The sequence below is a fragment of the Molossus molossus genome, unplaced genomic scaffold (assembly GCF_014108415.1).
Source record: "Molossus molossus isolate mMolMol1 unplaced genomic scaffold, mMolMol1.p scaffold_m16_p_18, whole genome shotgun sequence".
Classification (NCBI taxonomy): Eukaryota; Metazoa; Chordata; class Mammalia; order Chiroptera; family Molossidae; genus Molossus; species Molossus molossus.
In genome coordinates this window covers 40,883,160-40,901,103 of record NW_023425353.1, presented here as the reverse complement: position 1 = coordinate 40,901,103, position 17,944 = coordinate 40,883,160, and the positions used below count along the sequence as shown (strand labels likewise).

At 35.5% G+C, this 17,944-nt stretch overlaps 1 protein-coding gene across 3 annotated transcripts in view; it reads left to right on the top strand.

Annotated features, from left to right (window-relative positions):
* TBC1D5 (TBC1 domain family member 5) overlaps positions 1 to 17,944 on the top strand; it is a 504,213-nt gene that overhangs the window by 288,389 nt on the left and 197,880 nt on the right. For all 3 annotated transcript variants that reach the window (XM_036267496.1, XM_036267498.1, XM_036267497.1), the window contains 2 exons: positions 8,587 to 8,689; positions 17,695 to 17,783. In XM_036267496.1, the coding sequence (XP_036123389.1) occupies positions 8,587 to 8,689; positions 17,695 to 17,783 (192 nt within the window). The remainder of the gene's footprint in view (positions 1 to 8,586; positions 8,690 to 17,694; positions 17,784 to 17,944) is intronic.

Sequence of the window (17,944 nt, the reverse complement as noted above, 5' to 3'; positions counted from 1 at the left end):
TTATACTTCACCTCCCCATCTCCAGTCCTTCAGTCCATAGATTTAATTTTTATTCCTCTTTAATTTGTATGCTTGTAGTTTTGTCTATTTATTCATTCAATAAGTACTATTTGAGAGATTACTGTGTATGAGCTACTGTTCTACAAGTTAAGGATCCTCATAAAGAAATTGTGTCTCTTCTGTTCTTTTATAGATTATGCATATTTTATTTTAATTATCTTCCTTTAGAAATATCTGTAAAATGTCTATTTTGTCTCCTGGGTTTCTTGAGTACTTAGTTCTTCTATTTTGTTCTTCATCTTCCCTAGTGCCTGGCACCCACGATAGGCAATTGTGGCACTGATAGTCATCTAGTAAATCCTTTTTTTTTTTTTTTGCATACATGGAAAGTTAAAGTTGGGAAAAAATAAGTCATTAATGGCCAAAATAGAAATAACACCTCAGACTCTAGGTCTTACCACTCACTACTCTTGTTTTATGTCAACCTTGTTTACCTAGATTTAGCACTTTTTCAATTTAAGAAGTATTTATCAAACAACTTCTGTGTGCAAAGCACTCTGTGATGCAAACAGGAGATGGAAATATGAGTGACGTATTTCAAATCTTATTCAGAAGGAGGTGGAGATTAAATATTAAATAAATAGATACTGTTTCTGCCCTCTAGGTTCCTGTATTCTATCTAATGCAGAGTTTCTCAACCTTGGAATTATTGACATTTTTGGCCCAATTAATTCTTTGTTGTGAGAGGCTATTGGGTGCAGTGTAGGATGTTTGGTAGCATCCCTGACCTCTAACTGCTGAAGGCTCTGTGAGGCATGCTTTTTAAATCTTTACAGGGCATCAGGGCATCTTGTCAGACAGAAGGGTTCTCTGAGGCATCGCTTTAGAGCTTTCTGAGATCTTAACAAAGGATTTTACATTCACACCCTTGGTTTAATTTTTAGATTTGATCTTTGCCCAGAAGCAGTGTCTTAATGTTAGCATCATTTGCTGACTAGAGAGGCTGAGAATGAGATAAAGTTTTATTTAAACCCAGCAAGTCCTAGCACCTTTATTTTGAGCAGTTCTTCCTTTTGCTTGTCTCCTCTTTCATTCTACTGTAAGTAACAAGTATAAACCAGGCAGCACCTTTAGCTCTCTGGCTGGATTGCTCCTTAGTTAGATCACCCAGTTTATTAAAGACTGCCATGTTGCCACTACATAATCAGGGGCATTTTTTTCCTGTAAAAGCCCTCAGTGGAAGCCATGTCCTCCTGAGCTGTGTCTGTGTTTCTATGTTTCATTAACAGTCTCATTCACACCCTTTGTCTTTCACTCATGCTTTAGGCAAGGTCGTTAAGGCTTCTGTTCAGTCCCATAGACAAGTCTACCACATGTCTTAGAGTTTTTTAGCAACACCCCAATTTTAGGTTATCAAAACCTATATTAGTTATCTACTGCTACTATAATAAGTCAACCAAAACTTAGTGACTTGAAACAATAATTATTTATTTCATAGTTGCTATATATCAGATGTTTGGGAGCAGCTTAGCTGGAAGCTTCTGGCTTAGGAGTCTCAAGAGATTGCAATTAGGTTTCAGCAGGAGGGCTTGAGCAGGGCTGGAGGATCGGTTCAGGTTCCTCTAGGGTTCCTCTTCATGGAATGCTTAAGTGTCTTTCTCCACAAGACACTTCCCCCAGAGCAAGCAATCCCAGAAAGAAGGGAAACATGTTAAAGAATTGGCAGATATATTAGTTAAATCACCACAGTCCACAGATAGCTTCCCAGGTCACCCGGATGACCTTTTCTCCATTCTATCCAGATGTAAAGGGAAATGTCTGTGGGGCCTCACTGGGGTGGGGATGAGTATTTCTGCTCTCATTCTATTGGCTAGCACTGAGTCAGGGCCACAGCTAACTGAAAAGGAAGCTGGAGGATTAAATCCAGCTGTGTGCCTGGAAAGAAGAGAAAGCATATTTGGTTGAATAGGGAGAATGGTGAAATCATCAACCAAAATGGAGGGAGCACAGAAAGAAAAAGTATCCAGTGTGTCTGCTTTCATTCTATATGAAATTGTTCCTGAATGGTTTTTGCTTGATTTTTCAGGGTTTTTTTTTTGTTGTTGTTGTTGTTTTTATAATAAAACAATAAACCAGAGTAAGGTATTGTAGTTATTTTGGTGTTTAATAGTATTCTAGGGAGTTTTCATCAACTCATTTTAAATTTTGGATGAATGCTTGCTTTGAAATTCTGTTTTTGAAGTATGGGCATAACATCAGTTATTGTTCCTTCAAGTCCTTCTATGCTTCTCTGTCCTACTGCATGATTATAAACCTTCACCAAGGGCTTTATTTTTTCCCTTGGGGCATCTTATTGAATACTTGCATCTTCAGTAATTCATCTGGGCCCAATGCTTTGTCTGTTTTAATACTTCTAATTACCTAATTATGTACTATAATGCAGTGACAAAGCCCTTTATCATTTCACTCTTTTCTTAACCCTTTTCTTGCTTAGGAAATATTCTTTTTGTCTCTTTGTTGTGTATAGACAGCCCAGATATTTGCCTGGCTTCCCTTTATTGTCTCCCTGCATTATGACAGACGATTGCTTTATTGAATATCTTTCCCATTAACTACTATCAGGTACCTGCGTTCCTGGACATTGGGCTCTAAAGTTGGTGTTCAGTCATCCTCCTTCTCTCACTTCGCATTCGTTCCTATACATGGCAGTCACATGAGAAAGTATCCAAAAGAGAAGTAGAATTGTCTGGTTGTCATAAACCACTTTAATGACAGAATTAGTGGCCATTCTGTCCTTTATAGATCTTATATGTCCACCAGTATAGCAACAAACTTTTCCAAAATTATGATTATCTGTACTTCAGGGTAACTAATCATTGATCAAAGGGAATTTCTCTCTCTCTCTCTCTCTCTCTCTCTCTCTCTCTCTCTTTCTCTAATACACACACACACACACACACACATTTATATATGTAGTTTTATCATTTTACAACCTCTAGTGAATTCATAGATCTAGGCAATGATCATCAGTGGTTGCTAGCATCACAAAAGGAGAGATGAATTAATAATACATGCCTCCTGGTGGAAGTACACAATGCGGACTATGCCATTATTTATTTGTGGCTGCAATATAAACAACTTCAAAGCTGAAAACAACAACAGACTTTATTTTCTTGATGAATCTGTAACTTGGGCAGGTGCAAGCAGGACAGTTTGTCTTTATTCCACATGGTGTTGGCTAGGCCAGCTTGAAGGTTTGGGGCTGGAATTATCTGAAGGCTTATTCACTTACCTGCCTGGCTGTTGAAGCTGGCTCTCAGCAGAGACCTTCTCTGGAGCTGTGGCTACAATACCTCAGCATGGCCCTCCCATGTAGCTGCTTGACTTCCTAGCAGCATGGTGTCTGGTTTCCAGGGATGTGTCCAGATGGAGAGACAGACAGAAGTTATGCCGTAGCATCACTTACGCCGCATTCTTTGTGAGAAGCTATCAGAAGGCCAGCATGTATTCAAATGGAGGGGAGTTTGACTCACCTATTTATGGGAGGAATGCCAAATAATTTTTGAAAATGTACTAAAATCATTTTATCACCTATGAAGAGTTTTGTTGAAAATTGAACCTGAATCTGATTAAGTCTATAGACCTAACTACTAATTTATAGGAAATATAGTGGGGAAAGGAATGTATTAAATAACAAAATGGAGAACAATAAGTAAAATTCAGAATGTGGGAAGTTTCTACAGGATAAAGAACCTGGTTTCTTATTAAAAACAAAAAGAGAGGAAGGACAAATTTATCAAGTAAAAGGGTCAACAAATTGCAATGTGTGGACTTTTCTTGAATCTTGATTTGAACAAACTAAAAATTGTTTAGAGATATTTGAACATTGACTGGATCCTTGATTTTATTATTATTATTTTTAGTAGTAGTAGGGTTATAAATGGTACTATGGTTATGTTTTTAAAGAGTTCCTATCTTTGAGAGATATACACTGCAACACTTGTAGATGTGGTGATGTCTCAGATTTGCTTCAGAATGCAACATTGAGGGATGAGTAGATACAAAACAAGAATTGATTAGTGATGAAGATGGATGATGGGTATTTGGGGTTCAGTCTACTATAATGTCTTTATAAATATTTGACTTTTCCATAATGAGAGTTTTTTTTTTATCCTCATTCGAGGACATTTTTCCATTTTTTGTTCAGCTAGAGTGGGAGGGGGAGAGAGATAGAGAGAAACATCGACGTGAAAGGGACACATCGAGTGGCTGCCACCCACACAACCCATCCAGGGCCGGGGACAAACTGCAACTGAGGTACATGCCCTTAGTGGGAACTGAACCCGAGTCTCTCTTGACTGCAGGCTGATGCTCTAACCACTGAGCCAAACTGGCCAGGGCCATAATGAGAGATTTTTTTAAAACTTATAATGAAAACTATTTTGCCTATGAGTTTTGGGTTATTTCAAGATACAAAGCAATACACATACCATACTTTTATATCTATTGGTATTAGTTTGCAGTCTGTAAAATTTATCAAAATGTAAAGTCCTTCACATATAGAGAGTGAAACTGCTGTATTTCCAGTATTGATCATTTATGTTAAAACTAAAATACCACTTTTTTCTGTCAAGTAAAAATCTACACTGTATGAGTGAATTTTATCATGGAATACTTTAATTTTACTTTCTCTTTTTGATTTTTTATCTCTATCAGAATTTCACTCTCATCTATTTATCATCTTCATTTTCAGTCCAAAAGCAGAAATTACTTTCCTTGGACTTTAATTTTCTGATAACAACAAAATTTGTCTTCAGTCCCTATTCAGAGTGATTTCTTTCCCTTTTACTTTTCTGTCCAATATTTGGCTTGAATGAATCATAAACTAATACAGTTTTAATTCTAAATGTTTTTCTCTATGTTATTTTTACTGAAGTTACTACCATTTCTCCCCCCCCCCTTTTTTTTTTTCATGAAAATGTAGAGTTACACTATTGATTTTTGAAAACCTAAACAATTGTTGGATCCAGCTTGGATCTGTATTCTGTGAATTTTATCATTGTTTCAAAAGCAGATTTGCCTTTCCTGTGGTATTTAGGTTAGACTGGTGTGCAAATTACTTCACCTGTTCTGAATCAACACCAGATGCCATGGGGCGAAAAAAGCTTAGAAGTGTACTGCGTGGCAGGGAAGTTCTTTTGAAACCTAAAACATATCATCAAGAACATTACTACTATTCCTAGGAAAGCTACTCACTGTACGTTTATTCCTCTCATTTCTGATTCCTAAATGTGGTGTGTCGTCTGGTTTGAAGCCTGGTAATATGACAATCAAGTATTTGTTGTAGGAAATAGGTTATTTGGATATAGTCATCAACCTTATGACCAAGGTTCTTCTCTGTAACTAACTCTAAACTCACAGAATGTTAGGAATATACCTAAATGCATATCTTTAACTTATTTATAACTGATCAGTGAAGCAGTTGGAAGTACTGCTACTCTGCTAAGTACCCAGGTACATTGGGGCAGGTATTCATCTCTCTGTTTTAGTGTCCTTAACTGTTAACAGGACTATCTTCAAAGACTCTGTGAGTTTAAAACTTGTCTTAATTTAAGTTATTTTTCCAAATTCTGAAATAGCATAAACTTTTATTTCTTTTTCAGAACTTTTCTGTATCCTTCTACCTTACTTACTTGATGTGATGAATTCTTCATCAGGATTTAGAGAACAAGTCATACTTTCCTAAAAAAGAGTGTCATGAAACTTCATAAATTGACACTTTTGCATTGTAGAGGAGAATTGTAGATGGTGTGTTACTGCAAAGAGATGCTATGTCTGCCTAATACACATTTTCAGTTGATTGGGTATTTGCTAAAAGTGGACAATTTAAATTATCTACCTGCAATTTAATTCTTGTAGATCTCTAGTTTTTAATCTTGCAAGTGGATAGTATGCATTTAAATGAAACTATGAATTGATATGTAATATAATTTACATTTTTAGTAGTTCAGTATTAAATTCTTACTATATAGCTTATGAATATTTGTTACAAAGTGAATGCTGCAGTTTTTAGTACTTTTCCCTATAATACATTCAGATTGCTAAAGCTACATAGAATTTGGTTTTGACAGTGTACATAGATAATTTGCAAAGAATAGTTAAGGAAAAGGATACACAAAATCATTAATACACATGATCTAAATCATGGGCCATGAAGCCGACTTAAAGATAGGGCTAGACTTAAGTCATCTATTGAGGAAGAAGGGGAAACAATTTTACTTTTCAGAAGGATTATTCTAGTTTTAACTTAGTGACTAAGGTTTTCCAAAAAATTTCTCAACGGGTTATTTTATTAATTACTTACTTTTCATGCTGATTATTTTGGGATATTTGACTTTCTAAGGGCTTTAGTTACTTCTTTTGTAAATAAATCATTTAAAAAGTTTTTGCTCTTCTTTCCTACTTGGGTACATTTGACATTTTCTGGAATGTCTTTGGCTTCTCTGATAAATTATTCTTCTCTGAATCCACTTTCAGGTTAGTTTTTCTCTTCTTTAGGATCTACAGTCACTTGTCCCAAGTTGAAGTCCCACGGCTGAGTAGGGACTATCTAGAGGGTCATCACATTAAGGCTTACGCAGAGATATGAAGTAATCTTGCTCAGATCTATGGATTGTTTATTATTGGACCCCAAAAGGCAGCCTCCTTGCTGCTAGAGAAAAATCAAATAATCTGTTTCTTGGGACAATTGTGCATCAAAGGGAGTTTCAAGCAAAAGTCAAATGAACAGGTTAAGATAAAATAGGCTTTAATTTATTGTAAAAATTAGGAACAGAAAAGAGATGCTTCACAAACCACTCACATAGTTCACCTAGGAACCCAGCCTAGAGAAAAAGTTGTAACTCCAGAAGATCAGAATGAAGCATAAAACAGCTGAAATCTCCAGAAACAAACCATTATAATCTGAAGTAAAACAACCATAATACTCTTTAAAGACTCATTAGGCAGTATTTTTGTTTCGATAATGCCCTATGCCTCCATGCTTTAGGTATTCTTCCCTTCAGTCTCCCATGTTCTCTCTAGCCACTGAATTCACATCATCACCAAAGCACCAGTACTCAAAGACTAATAAAGACCTCTGTTTCTAGCCCTGCCCTGTGTGACTTGGTAGTTAGATCTCCAGCCTGCGCAGCGAAGGTTCTCAGGTTCGATCCCCGGTCAAGGGCATGTACCTGGGTTGCAGGTTCAATCCCAGGTCCCAGTTGGGGCATTTGTAGGAAACAACCAATCGATGTGTCTCTCTCACATTGATGATATTCTCATTTTCTTTCTCTCTCTCTCTCTCTCCCCCCCCCGTCCTGCCCCCCCCCAACCTCTTCCCTCCCTTCCCCTTTCTCTAAAAATAAATGGAAAAAAATATCCTCAGATGAGTATTAACCAAAAAAAAGACCTTATTTTTTATGAACATCTACTACTTGCCAGACACTGTTCTTGGTGCTTTCACTTAATCTCATTTTATCATGAGGTCACTATCCCTACTTACTAGAGGAAGCAGGCATTTATCAAGGTTGTGCAACATGAATTAGAACACAGGCTTTTCTTTGTAGGTTTGTGATTTTCCCATTTCACTTCATTATAATGCCCTTTTTTCTCTTTCCTGTAATCTTTTCTCCTTAAAGCTTATTCCCACATAGAGTTACTCAAATACTATTTTCTTTGTTATTTTCCTATTAAAAAAAAATATAGTCACTCTGTTGCATTTCCTAAATTGTAAATTTGACATTTAAAGCTATTTTCTCCTGATTTGATTACCTTTTCCATTGATGTTGCATGTTCCTCCTCTTCTAGAAATTATTGTTCACACCTTTTGTGACTGAACCCATTTGACTGTTTACTTCTAAATGGCATCCCCTCTTCCCTTTTGTATTGTGTATTGCATTGGTATGTATTTGCTCTTTGGCTTATTATGATTGTATATTGTTGTATTGTGAACAACTATTTAAGCTCCTTTCAAGTTCATAGTCTTCCCTTTTCTATGTCATATTACCTCAAAAAACCTGGTAGAATTTTTGATCCAGAGAGCATTTAAGCAATACTAACTAACTTGTTCCATTTGAGTCTACATTTTAATTAGATAAAATTAACAATGTGGTCATGTATAATAATTTAAATCCTGATATTTATATTAAAATGATAATAATTTTTCCAAAAGTTGGTAATAACAAGGTCACATTCTAGTCCTATAAACCAAATGGGCTAAAACAAAGCAATCCCCCATCCTAAATTCATTTTGTAATTCATTTTGTTTAAAAATTGTTGTATTCATCATGTGATAACTTCAAGCATATGGAAAACATTTGAAATATTTAGATGTTGAAGGGTATTATATACCTCTGTGATATAATAATTTCCCTTTTCACATCTCTTTTACCTTAACATATAAGCCCCACCAATGACATGAGTTGCATGGCAAATACAAACTTGTACTAAAACCTAAAGCAGCCCTTGCACCTCTCAGAAATGAGAGTTTGAGGGTAATTCTTGGAATTGTGCTAGTCATTTCAGTTCTGTGTTTTCTTTTTTCAGGTTTCCTGAAATGCAGTTTTTCCGACAAGAAAATGTGAAAAAAATTCTTACAGATGTTCTTTTCTGTTATGCTAGAGAAAACGAGCAGTTGCTTTATAAACAGGTAATGAAAATATCGTACAGGTGGCATCCATTGACTCAAAATTTTCTATACGGCTTGACAAATGATAGAGCAATAATGTAGCCTTTATTGTATCCAGAGTTGTATCATAATAGTAAGGCAATCAAAGAGCTGCTTGTCAGCTGCATGGTGAGAAAAGTAAGCTCATTGAGGCACATATGCTTCTTCCTTATTATAAGACATTTCACCAAATTGTCTTCTATAAGGCATTCAATCTTTTCTTTCAACTTTTGGGAGTTTGTTTATAAACAACATCTTTGAAGCCAATCTAGTAATAAAACTTTTCAGAGTTGTATGTATAAATATTGTTTCTAAGTACAGCATTTATAAATATGTGACATGCCATGTAAAAAATAAAGTATCCTTTTACTCTTTAAAACTTACTAGAAATATAACTTCAGAAAGGTTCTTTAAATTTTTTGAAATTTATATGATATTTTTTGTGATCTTGATATTTGATTCATTCCATTACTGTGGCAAAGATTGTTGGATTATTTCATTGAAATGTAAATTATTTACTTACTATATAAAGAAGTGTCTAGGTTTTTACTTGAAGTTATGGTGTTCCAATAAAAATACATGAAGTTGAGCTCTAGCCAGGTGGCTCACAATTGGTTGGAGCATTGTTCCCTACACCAAAAAGTTGCGGGTTCAATTCCCAGTCAGAGCACAGACCGAGGTTGCTGTTTGATCCCTAGTCAGGCACGTACAGGAGGCATCCAATCAATATTTGTCTCTCACATAGATGTTTCTCTCGCTTTCTCTTTCTCTTCCTATGTTTCTAAAAGCAATAAAACACATTCTCAGCCCTGGCTGGTTTGGCTCAGTGGTTGGAGCGTCGACCTGCGGTACAGAGAGACCCGGGTTCGGTTCCCGCTAAGGGCACGTACCTCGGTTGCAGTTTGTCCCTGGCCCTGGTTGGTCGTGCGGGTGGCAGCCACTCGATGTGTCCCTTCACATCGATGTTTCTCTCTCTCTCTCTTCCTCTCTCTCCCTCCCTCCTGCTCTGTCTGAACAAAAAATGGAAAAATGTCCTCTGGTGAGGATAAAAAAAATAAAATAAAAAAAAAACACATTCTCAGGTGAGGATTAAAAAATACATCAAGTTGAATATTGTTATATATTTCTCAAAATGTGAATTAGGAGGGAATTCAAACTAAATTAATAATTTATCCAACAATCAAAAGTTATGACATGTCTAATTGACAACCACCTAATTTCATTGTAATATAACACGAAATACTCATGATGAGAGCAATGTATTTAATTTGAAATAAACTTGATCAGTTTAGAGATAATAAACCAAGTCATATTGCAGTTGTCTGAAATAATACATTTGTTATTATATACATAGAATACCAAAGGGAACTAATTTTATCTCAGTTTTAATATTAGTAATATGTCTTTATATTAATTACATGTTAGTTACATGAATACAATTACATTATATAAATCACTGTTTAAAATTGGAAATGGAAAAAATATATCTCAGTCATAATGCCAACCAAAACTGTAAAATAACTAGAAATAAATTTAATAATATAGGCACAAAAACTATAAGAAGAAAACTATAAATGTTATTGAAGTATATAAAGCCAGACTTGAATAAACAGAAAAGTGATAACATGTTTTTAGATGAGAAGACATTAAATAAAAATCCTACTTTTACCAGATTAATGTATAAATGTATTTCATTTCAGTTATAGTTTAAGTGACAGATGTGATTTTAAAAAACTGGACGCATTTTTTTTTCAATTTAGTGCCAAAAAGCTTTACAGTAATTTTAATTATATTAGCTTAGCTGATAAGGGTACTGGTTCTAGGTGTACATCCCTTTATTTGAATCTCAGCTCCACCATTTACTAGCTATATAGGCAATTTACTTACTTATTTGTAAGAAGGCAATATTGACTTTGTAAAGTTTAAAAACATCTATTTCTCACTAAGGGCTCACGTTGATAGTTGTGGTTATTATTATTTTAAATAATTTTTTTTTCAGAAAGGGAGAAAGAGATAGAAACATCTATGTGAGAGAGAAACATTGATCAGCTGCCTTCTTTATGCCCCCTACTGGGGATCGAGCCCACAACCCTGGCATGTGCCCTGACTGCTGGGAATTGAACTGGGACCTCTCAGTCCATGGACAACACTCAGTCCACTGAGCCACACCCATTGGTCTTATTGTTTTAATCATTATTAAATAGGTTGGCGTTGCCACAGAATTTAGGGGAAGAGAAGAATGGAAAAGGGAGACATGAAAACGTCTGTAAATGTTCTGTGATCAAACCAATGTGATGATAGTGTGGGAATTTACAAGTGGAACAAGCTTAGAACAGGTCCAGTTTTATGTGTGATCTTAATATGATAAGATAGGGCATTTTTAATGACTTGCTATATTTGGCTTTTCATCTAGAAAAAAAAGATTAAGTTACACTTTTATTGGAGAATAAGTTCCAGATGGAGTAAAGATATAAATGTAAAAACAAGAATTACACAATTATACTAGAAAAAAATTCAGCAGAATTTTTTTTTTTTTGTAATCTGAGGGTAGGAGAGGCCTTTCCAAGCAAAATATTCGGAAGTCATATGCAAAGTCCCAATACTAAAAATAAAAAAATAAACAAAAAAAAAAAGGAGACTGGGAGAAATTAAATCTCTACCAGTATAGGATTTTTTTTGGAAGCAAATAACAGAAAATTCCACTCAGAATGACTTAAACTCTAAGGATGTTATGGTGACACTTTGCAAGAAGTCTGGGGGCAGAGTGGTTCTGCAGCATTTTAGTTAAGTAGCTCAGACTCTTCCATCAGTGATCCAGGTTGATTTCTGTTTTTCTATTCTTCTCTCTTCTTTGTGTTGGCTTTTATCATGAAGCCTATCTCCTCACTGTCTCCTCTCCTCTTTCAAATACTTAAAAATACTCCACAGTAAAAGACTTGATAGCAAATCAGGTCGGAATAAAATTATCCCAAAATACACATTTGTTTTCCTTTTTTCTTTAGAGAAAGAAAAAACTAGATAAAAGAAGTCTTAAAATAATGGAAACAAGTTCCACTGACAAGGAACTAAAGCATAACGACTGCACACGCCATCATCTGATGTGTGCGGGGCCACTGCATTTTTAAGGAAGACGACAGAGGAATATGGAAGATCAGGTTCTTGATAATTTAGACAAAGTCTATCAATTATTGAATAAGGAAGTATTAACTTACTCCTGGGTATCAGTTAATAAGACTTAATTACTCCCTGTACATGTTTAAAATTCCATAGATTCTTTACACAGAAATAAAACCTTGCTGTAGAAGGACTGAATATTTAGCCAGATCAAATTTAAGAAAAAACCTTTAGTTTCATCACAAGCTGTTAAAGCTATTATTTTGTACTAGGTGACACCCCGTTTAACATCGACCATATTGTTAATAGTTATGGGATTTTATTGAATTAATGAGACCGTTATCATGTAGTAGAATGTCTTGCTGAGTTAATTGAAACTGCAGAGATTATATAAATGGTATTAATGAACTTTGACTGCCTGATGCCTCAACTTTAATAAAGACTGCTTGGTGGGCTAAATGAACACAGGCAGATAAAAGAACAGGTTCAATTTTGTGAGCCTACAGGCTGTTGATGAAGAAAACTTCGTTACCTTTATTTTCAAATGGCATGAGTTTGGAGTGCAGTGACTACTAACAATCCAGCAGGGATAAAGGCTTTAAGCAAACAGAAATGCTGACACTGTAGATGGAAGCAGAATACACATGTTGGGAACCAAACGTATACTGACAATACATTATTTTTTATTATGCTTTGTCAAATTTACAGCATTCAGTCTAGATAGTTTTTTTTCTTTAAAGATATCTATATATTTGCCACTTGAAATTATTATCTGGGTTTTACTAGTCTAGATTTGAGGATAACACCAACAAACTCTTCCAAGTCTATAAGAAAATATTCCTACTTTAGTTGGAATTCAACACTGACTTGGAAAAAGTTGTCTTAAATGGTATTTAGGGAATTCTTAAAAAAAATATATGTTTTTATTGATTTTTGAGAGAGTGGAAGGGGGAGAGAGAGACAGAGACAGAGACGGAGACAGAGACACATTAATCGGTTGCCTCCCATAGGACTGAATGCAAAATCTGGGCATTTGCCCTAACCAGGAATCAAATCAGTGACCTTCTGGTGTATAGGATGACACTCAACTAACTGAGCCGTACTGGCCAGAGCTAGGGAACTCTTAATTTCTGTTATATAAAGAGCACTCTATTTATTGATGTGAAATATTGAAATATGATTGCGTTATTATTTTCCGTTTTTTTATATTGTAGTTCAGCTTTACCAATGTGTTGCTGTGTTGAGTGGTAGATATTTTATTTAAGTCACTGTATAGTGAGAACCTTTTATGTGCTGAGCCTATAATAGGAGCTGGAGCCCTGGCTGGTTTGGCTTAGCGGTTGGAGTGTCAGCCTGTGGACTGGAGAGTCCTGGGTTCAGTTCCCGTTAAGGGCACGTACCTCGGTTGCATTTTGTCCCCAGCCCCGGTTGGGACTGTGTGAAGTGGCAACCACTCGCTGTGTCTCTCTCACATCAATGTTTCTCTTTCTCTCTCTTCTCCCTCTCTCTTAAAAAAATAAAAAGGAGCTGGAATTGTGTGTGTGTGTGTGTGTGTGTGTGTGTGTACACAAACATATCACTCACTTATTACAATTTGTAATTTTATAGTCACTTCTCTGCTCGTTTTATTATTGTGTGTCTTGCTCTCTAGACTGCAATTTTCATAATGGTTAGGAGCTTACCCACTTCATTTACTTTGTTTTCTCAGTACATCACAGGTAGTTAATAAATAATTTTTGACTAGTGATGCTTAAACAAATAGAGAATGTGAAGAGAGTAGTGTCAAAGAAACTAGAGGGAAGAGAGAACATTTGAAGAAGGTGGGAAAATATATTTAAGCAAGAAATCTTTCTTTTTAAATAAGCCATAATTAGTTAGAAAACACATTGAGGGAAAAAGAACCATTTAGAACCACCACCAATAAAAGCTTAGTAACAAACCCAATAAAAACTATGCAGTTCTACAAAATTTTGGATTGGAAATCTAGTATTCTAAAAACACCCATTTTCTTCAAGTTCATTTCAATTCAATGCCAATAAAAATTTCATAATTTTGTTTAGCATTTATGTATTGAAGTTCCCTTGAATGAAAATATTAAGTTAGAATAGACAAGATAATTTTGAGAAAAAGGATAGACAGTATGGAGGAATAGAATATTGTGCTGCTTGTCATTACAATAGTAAAATTCTTTTTAAAAACTAAAGTAGGCCCTGGCCGGTTTGGCTCAGTGGTCAGAGTGTCAGCCTGCAGACTGGAGAGTCCTGGGTTCAGTTCCCGCTAAGGGCATGTACCTCGGTAGCAGTTTTGTCCCTGGCCCCTGTTGGGGTTGTGTGGGTGGCAGCCAGTCAATGTGTCTCTCTCACATCAATGTTTCTCTCTTTCTCCCTCTGTCCCTCCTGCTCTATCTGAAGGTAAAAGGGGGAAAAAATGTCCTCAGGTGAGGATAAAAAAAAAATTAAAATAGTATTTACGTATTTGATTTTTTTCAAGCACGCCTATTACTTGGCTCCCGAGACCCTAATAAATAGCTCAAGAAGCAAAATGGAGAAGACTCATCATCTCTTCTGAGATAGCTTTTATTGTGTGTGTATGTGTGTACACATTGAAGTTCTTACTAAGAATATTCAAATCAATGGAATACAGTAAAATCCCATAAAAAAATGAGAGCTAAATATTTAGTTTATGTAAAGATGATATTTCAGAACTCTTTGGAGAAGATGTGTTATTCAATAAATAATGATCACTCAATTAGTTTAACTCATTTGAAGAGAAAAATACATATTTATTCTTCAGGGAGAAATTAAATACTAGATAGATAAATGATTAACTGTAAAAAAAGAAAAGAAAACTATATACTTACCTAACAACCATTTGTGAAATTTGACAGGATTTTTGTTAAAAAATTTTTTTTGTTAAATTTGCTGGGCTGACATTAATTAATAAGATTATGTAGGTTTCGGTAAGATTATATAGGTGTACAATTCTATGATACATCATCTGTATATTGCATTGTGTGCTCACCACCCAAAGTTAAATCTTCCATCACCATATTTGACACCCTATACTACCCCCACTCCCCTTCCCTCTGGAAATAAGCCAAATAGAAAAAGTCAAGAACCATATGATTTCACTCATATGTAAGATATAAAACTGAAAGCAACAAATGAACAAACAAGAAAAACAAAAAGTCATAGACACAGACAGGATTAAAAAAAAACAAAACAGTAGAAATGTAAGGATTTGTGAGATGGTAATTTTTATGCTCAAAAGTGAGGGAATTCTTTTTGAAGGGTAGCTTAATTGTGTATATCAGAGATTTTAACAATGTCTTTAATCATTTACACAGATATTCTGCTTCTAGGTACTTTATCCTGAGGAAACCATTAGAAATAGACCAAAACACAAAAAAATTATAACAAGGATATCTATCACTGTTTTTCATTTCATTTTTTCTTTCTTTTGTATTTTTGGTCCTTCCCTTTTTCTTCCTCTTTCCTTCTCCTTCTTTACTTCCTTTCTTCCCTTCCCTTTCTTCATCTTTTCCTCTTCACCTTTTTTTCTTTTCTTTTTTTTTTTCATGTAGTTTTCTACAATAAGTAGCTATTACTTTGATGATTAAAATTATGGTACCTAGTTTTTGGAATAACTTGAGATTTTTCCAGGAGAATAAAATCCTCATGATGATTTTTATTTTTTATTTTTATTTTTTATCCTCACCAGAGGACATTGTTCCATTTTTTTGTTCAGGTAAAGTGGGAGGGAGAGAGAGAGAGGAACAGAGAGAGAGAGAGAAACATCGATGTGAAAGGAACACATCGAGTGGCTACCACCCGCACAACCGACCAGGGCGGGGGACAAACTGCAACCGAGGTACGCGCCCTTAGCGGGAACCGAACCCGGGTCTCTCAGGACCGCAGGCCGACGCTCTAACCGCTGAGCCAAACCGGCCAGGGCCTCCTGATGATTTTTAAAGCATAATTAGCAACACTATTCCATTGTTTCTGAGTCCCTACCGTGTTCCTCAAAGTTTGTTTGGTTAAGGACATGGTAGTTTGTGTTAAATCACAAGTAAATTGTCAATGGAGCATAAATTATTTTGTAAAAATGTCAAGTCCTTCTAATACAAGGCTAGGGATAATTTATAATGAACTCAAATAGAGTTTCCTTTCATGTTATTTTGTGATAACAGCTTGGTTCCTAAGAATAGCACAATATTACTAGACTATGCAAGAAAGCTGTGTAACTACCCTTCTATTATAGGAAGTCATCTTTAATTTCACCAGCAAAAACAGTCTCTTCTCACTACTTGCATATTTCAATTTCCTGTAAAGGTGGTGTTTTGTCTTACCTTTTTATAAAAGATCATCCATAGTTAATTAAGCAAAAGGAAAATGGTAACTTACTCATTTTTAGAGGCAAAAAAGTGGCAACCAATTTTTAACTTGCTAAAATGTGGTGGTTTTAGTCCGGCCGGTGTGGCTCACTGGTTGACCATTGACCGGTGCACCAAGAGGTCGCTGGCTCGATTCCTGGTCAGGACACATGCCCAGGCTGTGGGCCCAATCCCCAGTGGGGAGCATGCAGGAGGCGGCCGGTAGATGTTCCCTCTCATTGACGTTTCTGTCTCTTTCTCCCTCTCACTTCCTCTCTCTCTAAAATCAATAAAGGAAAAAAAAAAATGTTTTAAAATGTGGTGGTTTTAGCCCTGGCCGATTTGGCTAAGTGGTTAGAGCATGGGCCAAGGAGTTGCGGATTTGATTCCAGCCAAAGGCACATACCTTGGTTGGGGTCGTGCGGGTGGCAACCAATCAATGTGTATCTCTCACATTGATGTTTCTCTCTCTCTCTTACTCTCTCCCTCCCTCCCTCTCTCTCTGTCTCTCTCTCTCTCTCTCTCCCTCTTTCACCCTCTCTCCCACTCTGTCTGAAGATAAATGTAAAAATATACTTGGGTGAAGATATTTAAAAGTAATAATAATAAAATATAGTGATTTTGTTTTTTGATGTCTTTTATGCTTAACAGAAAAAAAGTCTCAATTAGCAAGAAAGGTCACTGATTTGGAATACCTTATTTCCCCACAATAATGGATAAATAATGGATTTTTATAATACTCTTTTAAGTGCAACTAAGTAGCTAATAAATCTTTCTGTGTCTGTGCCTAGTCATATAATTCACAGGTGGACACCAGTATAAGGAAAAAGAGTCATATTGGTGAAGTTAATAAATAAATTGATAAGTAATCTATAGTTGAAATTAGACAGGAAAAATTTTACTGTAGTCTTCAGATTAAACAACTTGAAAATCATAATTTTAAAACTTTATTTTCCATTATACCTGCTAAAGGTTATTTCTTTTATTATCTAACATTTACTGCTTGCTGACTTCAGCTCTTCCTAAATCTACAGGCATCCTAATTTTGAGCCATTATATAATGAAAACATTGGTTGTAATTTCCTGAGGTCTACAGTTTCTAGTTGCCCTTCTTACCGCAGATCTTTATACTGTAGCTCATGATTATAATTTGCATAGATGAAATTCATATTTATGAGTACATATCTTGAAGCAACTGACAGGTGCAAGGTTGTCTACCATGCCAATTTATTGTTTGTTGTGGCATTTAAAAGAGAACTGCTCTCCATGTTTTAAAGCAGAATATGTGCTGTGGTTGAATTGGAACCAAAATCTAAAAGTAAATAAAATCTCTCTCATCTTGTAACTTTTTATTTTTATTTTTTATTTTTTTGCTTTTCTATGTGATTATGGAAATGTTGGTGACAGGGACCAGTTGACAAAGCATTTAACTGGGCTGATTCTGTCCAGTGGTGGACTCTAAACATCCAACCATTTTGTTTCTCTTGCTCTTATGTTTCAGGGCATGCACGAGCTGTTAGCACCTATAGTCTTTATCCTCCACTGTGACCACCAAGCTTTTCTTCACGCCAGTGAGTCTGCTCAACCAAGGCAAGTTTTTACATAAGCTCCATCTGGGTTTCAAGCTCGCTGTAATATTTTTTTGACTCAAAATCTTGTAAATTAAAGATACTTTTGTAAACTATAAACATGTTTTATGTGACTGATTGTTAATTCCACTTCATAGTTGTAATCCCTGTTCAACTATGGGC